We start from the raw sequence: 8,032 nt of genomic DNA, 5'->3' as shown, positions 1-8,032 counted from the left end.
GCAGTGATGGCTAAGTGAGCATGGGCTTTCAGCCTCAGTCCAATGGCACTGGTTTTCTCCTGGTGCAGTGCCTTGTCACTTTCTGTTCCTTATTGTGGAGGTCTTCGTTCCTCTTCATATAAAATCTGTGGTCATGACCAGCTCTGCAGAGGAGACTAAAATCTTGACATGCAGTGTATTGTGAAATCTCAGAGTTTCTAAGACCAGCCCTCCATGTGGGAGTGAAGAATTAAGGTTGAAAGTGTTTTGGAATTTGTTGATTTATAGTTTTACAGTTTTATATTTGAAACGCTGCATATACTTGTAGGTAATAACTTCAGTAATGCTCTTCTCTTTGCAGGCTGTGATAGTAGTATATGGATTCTATCACCCACACTTGCTGAATCAACAGATACAGGTGTCTGAAAATCAGAATTTCTATAAACGTCATATCTTAAAGATTATCCTAAGAGGACCAATTTTATGCCTTTTAGCAGCCATCTTTTCTTTTTTCTTTATTCCTTTGGTAAGTTCTCCCAGTTAACGGAAAACTTTGATGTAGCAGTTCATATTACTCATATTTAGGACTGTGTATTAAAAGAATGATGTCCATGTTAAATATACAGACTTCCTCAGTTGCCAGTTCTGTAGTGGTGTAATCATGGCTGCTATTTTGCATTGAAGGTGTTCAGTTCACAGATACCAATCCGTAATTTGATCCATGAGTTTGGATAGTTTTGAAAGAATATTTTGCTACAATATTTGCTTTAGTTGCTCTGCCTGTTGGTTTTTTTTTAATGCTTCTCTTAATTAGAAGTAGGTCTTTTAAACTGTAACTTAGCATCTTGCTCATCATAAGTAGGTGAGATAATGTGGAAGGTTGCATGAAACAAGCATCACATTGCACAAACTGAAGACAAGTGAATGTAATTGCTGCACTGACTCAGGGTGTAAGAGCAAATAGAATAAGCAGATCAGTTAGCCAACCTGCATCTCAAAACAAATGTTTTTGGCTAAGGCCTGCCCTTACACAGCCTTTTTCTCTGCCATCTTTATTGAACGGTAGTGAGTTGCTCCTACTTACTAATAGCTTTTATCTTTCTCAGAACCCCCACTTGGAACTGAAGTCTAGTTTTTTGATATATCCTGAGCTTCCCTTCCTCTGTCTTGTTCTTTAGGAAAAGGTGGATTTAACTGAATTTTGGGAAAGATTCCATGGGAATTAGCAGTGTTCAAATAATCCCCAAATTTGGGAGCAATCAGGTTGCTGTTGATAAAAGGGACAGTTATGAGTCTAAACGTGAAAAGGCTTAATTTTAACTGAAAATATGTTTTCCTCTTACACCCTTACTTCCCTCTTCTCCCTCGCCTTGTTCACTAGTGTATTTTCTTTTAATATTAATAACAGTGAAATTAGTCTCCAAGTTGCTCCTGTGCTTAGATCTGTGCAAAGCCTGTGAACCACTTATGACCCACTAAGGTGTCTTTGGGACGCAAGTAGTAGAGTAATAGAATCATAGAATATCTCAAGTTGGAAGGGACCCATAAGGATCACATGGGATAGTTCTCCAACTTCCAGAGAAGTCATTAGTGCATTTTTGTTAGCAGAATTATTTCCTTTCTTGTTTTAGCTTGCTTCATTACTGGTACTAAATTATCTATCAAAAAGCAGTATTAGGTTGCACATGCAATATTCAGGAGGTGCATGTGCATTTCAGGTGAGCCTTTTCCATGTCATAAAGTCAAGAATTGTTTTTCTCAATGTGATTATACCTAAAGATTGAGAGTAATAGTTTCATATTAAAGTTGGAAGGTAATTTATATTTTGATAACTGAATTTAAACTGTGTTCATTTTCCTTTCCATAGTCTTATGTACTTCTTGGGCTCGTAATCGTTTTTCCGCATCTCACTCAATTCATTACATGGTGTAAAACCAAGATTGTTGGTGAGTAGCAATATTCATAGGATTATGTTCAGATATGTTATTAGGTTGTCAACATGTTATCCAAACAGCCTGGAATGAAATAATTTTAGTGCTATACTTCCATTTTCAGTCTTGGAGCATAGTTATTTTGGGGTTTATTGCTGTGCTTCCAAACAGTTTCTCCCTCACTCCCTGGTTTCCCTCAATTTGTGACTAGATTTGTGTAAGGCACAACACATTCAAAGATCATTTCTGAGTGCAAAACCTCTGTGGTTTGTCCTAAATATGCACATGCGTGCACATACACACAAGTACATGAATGATGGCTGCAGGCCATCTATCCCTTCTCCCTCCTAAAAAGGGAGCATGGGGATTGAAGAATATAGGAAGCAAGCTCTATGCCTGTGTCACTTTCTTCCCAGCAATACTGTATGGTTCCACATTTTCAAACTGGCAAGCAGAGCATCTATAAATCGAACTTTTTCAGGGTAGTTAACTGTTTAGGGTGTTACATCTCATTAATCTAACTGCTGTGGTCTAACGGTGTGCCTTCACGCATGGCTTAAGTCAGCCTAAATCCGTGCTTCCTTACCTCATGCTCCTTGCTTATGTTCTTTCTGCCCGCCTTGTGTCAGCACTAACAATTGCACAACCACACCGACAGCCAGAGCTGCTCTTAAATTCTGCTGAGAAGGAGGTTGCCAGTGCCAGAATAAAGGAGAAGGTGGTATTGTGCAACCTACTCAGCCAAAAGGTGGAGTGTCCCTCTTTGAGAGCCATATAAATTGACCACAAAATCACGTCTTTGGAATCGGCACTCCCAAGGCGAGTCAGAAGAATAACATCTTTGTGCTTCTGCTGCTGCTGTTCAGCCTAGCACAAGTCCGTCTGTGTGCACTGCAAATGGGAGCATACTTTTGACTCCCCCATGTGGCAGCAGTAATAGACAGGGAGGCAGAAATGCTCTGAAAAGGCTAGAGCCAGACTCTCGGAGCCAGAGAATAAACACACACAAAAATTGCCTGTGCCTACTGCAATGGAGGCACTGCAGTTTGCAGTCAGGCCATGTCTGTGTACGTCTCGCCCCATCAGGTGGCTGACATAAATTACTGCTCTATTGGCTGATTTGTGATTACACTTGCTTTTCATTCAGTTCCTTTCCTTACTTCCTCTGGAAGCTGCTGCTTCATCCAATCTATACTCCTGAAGTGGTACAGCTTGGCTAGCTGGGCAGTTCAGAGTCCAGTCTTTAGGGATGTGTTTGACATTTCCTATAAAAGCTCCAGAGCCCCACCTTTTGACCAAAGACTAGATTATTTTAAAGCAGGCCATTTGATGTCCCAATGCAGCCCCCGTGCTCCTGTGAGGTTTTTCTCCCATGCCGTATAAGTTCTCCACACTGTCTTAGAGGACCTACAGCTATTAGGGCTTCCCAAGGCACAGCATCTGATTTGTTTAGCTTAAATGTTTTGTGGAATTACAGCTTTGAGTTATTACTCACTTGGTGGAAATGGTCAGCCATACAGTTTAAAGGACAGTGCTTTTTTGTCCTGAAGCACTTGTTGTCCTGAAAGCAACATGAACTTCAGGGAGAGGCACAGCTGCCAAAAAAAGTGGAGTGACTGACCTGTGTGGATGAACAGCACCCTTCTTTCTACAGAAAGATTTTGGCAGGTGGGGAGAAAGAGAAAGGGAGGTCACAGTAGGTTGTTTAACTACCTTGTTTTATACTACCTGATTTTGTCTTTCATTAGTAAACACCTGGATTTGTTTGCAGGCCAGAGAGATGAAGAGGAGGCACACCATAGCTTAGAAACCTTCACTTTTTACCTCAGTGAGCCTCTGAGTAAGGAACGGGTAGAAGCATTCAGTGATGGAGTCTATGCTATTGTAGCAACCCTGCTCATTTTGGATATATGGTAAGGCTTTGGTGTTGCCTCTTGCACTTTGTGTTATTAAATATAACTTTACCTTTTGTCTATATGTAATATTTGAGGAAATAAAATTAACCAAACATTGTCTTTGACTTCTAAAACCTGCAGTGGTTACTTTAAGTATGATTTTTTTTGAAAGATACAGAACACAAAAGATAGTTCTAATGCCCACATTTCAGCCGTTGTGGTCATCAGTCTATTTAATGTATGTTGGGGTGGGGAGTCTTGAAGAGCACAGCTTCCTTTTTGCTTAATCATGTTTTCAGATAAAAGGCTTTTATCAACAAAAGCTGTTTAGTCACTGTGGCAACTTCATTACATTAACCTAAAGGAATGCCAACTTACTTTCAGATTTGCTTTCAGATTTAATTTATTTGCAGAGCTGTTATTTGAAATGCTGTTTTTAAGTTACAAATAAGAGAACTACAAAGTGAATGCCTGTTGTCCCCTACTTGCTTAGAGTAAAGCAGCATTGTTCAGTGTTGCTCCAGGTGTGTTTTTGTAACAGTAATATGCAAAGTAAAGGAAGTTTTCTCTCCACAGTGAGGACAATGTCCCTGATCCCACAGAAGTTGAGGAGAAGTTCCATGGCAGCCTTCTTGAAGCTTTAAGTGAATATGGCCCAAACTACCTTGCCTACTTTGGCTCATTTGTAACAATTGGTCTCCTGTGGTTTGTCCATCACTCACTTTTCCTTTATGTAACAAAAGCTACACGATTAATGGGACTGCTTAACATACTTTCGTTGGCTTTCATTGGCGGGCTTCCGCTAGCTTACCAGCTGACCAGTGAATTTGCAGAGAAGTCTCACAATGAAATAGAAGCCATTCAGGTCAGCTGTGTTATCACTTTCTTTGCCAGCATATTTCAGTTTGCAATATGGACTACAGCCCTCCTCCATGAAAAGGAAACCTTGCATCCTTTTGCTAGATATGGTGGCAAGGAGCATGCCTTCATGTTTGCCAAGCTGGCTCTGTACCCATGTGTAAGCCTTGGGGCCTTCTTCCTAACATGCTTGTTAAGTGAATTTAGCACAGCAATTTTCCATCTTATGCAGATTGTAATCCCATTTGCTTTTCTTGCCTTGCGCATTTTTGTTAGAATTTCTTTAACTGTCATCAAGTCCGTGATGTCTCTCTCCAGACGGAAGGTTGTATTGTTAGAAGAAGAGGAGGCATGTTTGTCTCCTACTGAAACACTGTCCTAAACTTCTGTGCAGTGCAAGTGAAGTTGTAACATTAACTTCAGTTCTTCTAACTCACATTATCTTCATGTGTGGATTATATTGTTCTAAACCAAAGACTGTGCTGGCCATAACTGGGGCGTATTTAAGTTTTAGCTGGTCATGCTTGAGATCCTTTCTCCAAAACCTGTAATTGAAAACATTGGATAAATAGGGGATACGAAGAAAAGCATGTTCCCCTTCCTTTAGAGTTGCCCTTTTGGAAAAAAATGCTGCTTGACATGTAACTGCAGTGATGATTGATTAAGAAGTGCACAAACAGATGCACAGCAATATGCACTTTTTTCTGACAGCCACTACAGCAGCCAAACACAGGTATAGAAGCTGGTTGTGCTGCTCTAAGATAGCGAGTGAGGCTTGGAAGACATGGTGACCTCTGGATTTCTGGATGGTGCATCATGGTGGAACATTTGTGCATACAGGTTACTGGTCTCCTTTTTTTTTTTTTTTAAATGGTTCCAGTGTCTCTTCTGCATAGTCACAAACTTGTATTAGCATTTTGAAAACTACTTGTGTTTGAGTGACTCTGAGCATGAGTTCAGATGGGAGTTGCAGTTGTGACCCGTATGCAGTCTTCTAGGCCACCTGAACGCAAGTTCTTCAGGCATATCTGTTCTTTTAAAAAAGTACATATTTAACAAATGAGGATTCATGTGGCTATGTATCCCAAGGATTGAACTAGCTTTGATATCTTCCAGGGAGGAGATCCAAAGAGCTATGGGACTAGAGGAGCAGCTGCTCATCTCAAATGAAAGGTTTGAATTTCTCAGGCTTTTTGTGTCTGATTTTATGTCTACTGAAAGCAACATCCTTCTGTTATTCTGAAGGCGTGATGTCATGTTCAGAGAGGGTATGAGACTTTCCTGCCATATATAAGAGTTCCCTGTCAGGTAAGGGAGTTGAGTTTTTCCCTAAGTAGAGGCTAACTAAGGGATCCCACAGATACCTGAGTCTCGGCAAGACAGTGAAAGAAACTAACCCTGTAGAAGTTCCAGTCCATGGCATGTTGAATTTTTTTACACTTATATGCAGTTTGATAAGCTTTATGCTTATCAAACATTACCCTGCAGAGAGCTGTTCGGAAGGCGTGGGCAAAGTCATCTAGCCTCTGGCTGCCCTGGAAGCCTTTACGTTTCTTTTTGGCAGAGCCATTAGTTTGTAACTTGAACTGTGTTAGTGCCTGATAACTGTAATGCCATGTTTAAAGGCATTTGAGGGATTTTGTTGTTCCTTTTTAAAAAAATTAAAAAATACTGTGGCAAAGTATGCCTGGAGTAATTGTTAGTGAAAACAAATTCAGATATCTCATTTCAGTTGAGATCAGTCTTGAAAGCACTTGTGCTTTTGATTTGAAGCACCTTGGTACCAATATGTAATTGTTAGTATTACGTACTTCTTGTGAGAGAGTATGTTCAGATATTCAAGGGGTTTTATACCTGATTGAGGTTAAATGACTTGCAGTAGGATTCTGCATTGTGTATCGCAGGGTTTTTCTGATATTTAATAAAAGTACTTTTGGTTCTATATGGTTTTGTTTCTAAAGCGCAGCGGGCACATAATAAGCAGTGAATATGTGCATTTGTAATAAATTTCAATCGATTAAAAAACAAAGCTTCTAGCCCTTTATTTCTGCTGTGCAGGTGAAACTTAAAACATGTCTACAATTAAAATGATGTTGGACATCCTTTTATTTTTTTTTCCTTCAGAATCATCAGGGTCCCTTCCAACCTCAACCATTCTGTGATTTTCTGTGAAACTCCCAAAACCTTTTAATGTGATGTAAAAAAACGTTGATTCTATTTCTGTTGGTACTTGAAGAAAATGAGACCTGAAACTGAATCTGACCAAGGAGTTTCATTCCAGTGTTTACAGGGATGCTTTGAAGAGCAGTGAATTGCAATGTATTAATACTACAAGGAACTTTACTGGCTAATGCATTTTCCTTTTTTTTTTTTCCTCCCATTTGCAAGTAAGTAATTTATTCTGCAGAAAGAACATTTTATTATTGCTTGTAGTCAAGATAGCATTATTCAAACCAAATTTAGTAATACCTCAGAACCTAAACTTGAGGGCAAACTTGACCTGACGTTTTGTATAAATAGAGTTGGTTTAGGATCATTCTGCTAGTTTTGGTAAGTTCTGGAGAAACAAACGGCATTTCAGAACAAGACATTAATTTGAACTGTGTGATTCTCAAGTAGAAAGAACATTCCCAAATCTATCTGTAACTAGCTGTTCTTTACAGAATTACTAATGATCACAGGTTTTTGTCTCTAGAAAAATTAAAATGAAACACTTAAAATGATTATAATAATCACAGAATGGATGACGTTGGAAGGGACCTCTGGAGACTGTCTAGTCCAGCCCTCCTGTTTAAAACAGGGTCGGCTAGAGCTTGATGCTGAGGACTGTATCCAGTCAGACTTTGAGCATCTGCACAGATGGTGACACCACAAGCACTCAACAGGTCAACCTGTTCGAGTGTTCAGTCACCCTTAGAGTAAAAAAGAGGGTTCTTTTTCTTTTTTCTTCCATTCAAAAGGAATTTCCTCTTTTTCAGTTTGTGCCCATTGCTTCTCATCCTGTCACTGGGCACCACTGAGAAGAGTTTGGCTCAGTCTTTGCTCCTCCCCATAAGTTATTCATAAACACTGATAAGATTCCCCCTGATCCTTCTCTTGCAGGCTGCATGGTCCCAGCTCTCCCAGTCTCTCCTTGTATGAGAGATGATCCAGTCCCTGTGTCATCTCCATTGTCCTTTGGTAGACTCACCTTAGAATGTCCACATCTCACCTGTACTGGGGAGGGGACAGTGGGGCACAGCACACTGGATATGCTCTCACCAGTCATCTCCCTTGACCTGCCAGTGGCACCCCGTTCCTAAGTCTGGGAGGCTGCTGGCCTTCTTTGCCAGAATAATAGTTCTAATTAAATAAAATCTTCTGAAAGCG

The 8,032-nt window shown here is 40.1% G+C and overlaps 1 protein-coding gene across 1 annotated transcript in view; it reads left to right on the top strand.

Moving 5' to 3' along the window:
- Nucleotides 1-6,672, top strand: part of TMEM175 (transmembrane protein 175) — a 12,925-nt gene extending 6,253 nt beyond the window's left edge. Inside the window, exons 6-9 of the mRNA XM_009331514.1 lie at nt 341-505; nt 1,847-1,925; nt 3,682-3,823; nt 4,382-6,672. Of these exons, the coding sequence (XP_009329789.1) occupies nt 341-505; nt 1,847-1,925; nt 3,682-3,823; nt 4,382-5,045 (1,050 nt within the window). The 3' untranslated portion in view covers nt 5,046-6,672. The remainder of the gene's footprint in view (nt 1-340; nt 506-1,846; nt 1,926-3,681; nt 3,824-4,381) is intronic.
- The last annotated feature ends 1,360 nt before the right edge of the window (nt 6,673-8,032 follow it).

The sequence above is a fragment of the Pygoscelis adeliae genome, unplaced genomic scaffold (assembly GCF_000699105.1).
Source record: "Pygoscelis adeliae isolate BGI_AS28 unplaced genomic scaffold, ASM69910v1 Scaffold289, whole genome shotgun sequence".
Taxonomy (NCBI): domain Eukaryota; kingdom Metazoa; phylum Chordata; class Aves; order Sphenisciformes; family Spheniscidae; genus Pygoscelis; species Pygoscelis adeliae.
Note: the sequence above shows the minus strand (reverse complement) of the source record. Positions and strands in the feature narration are given on the sequence as shown.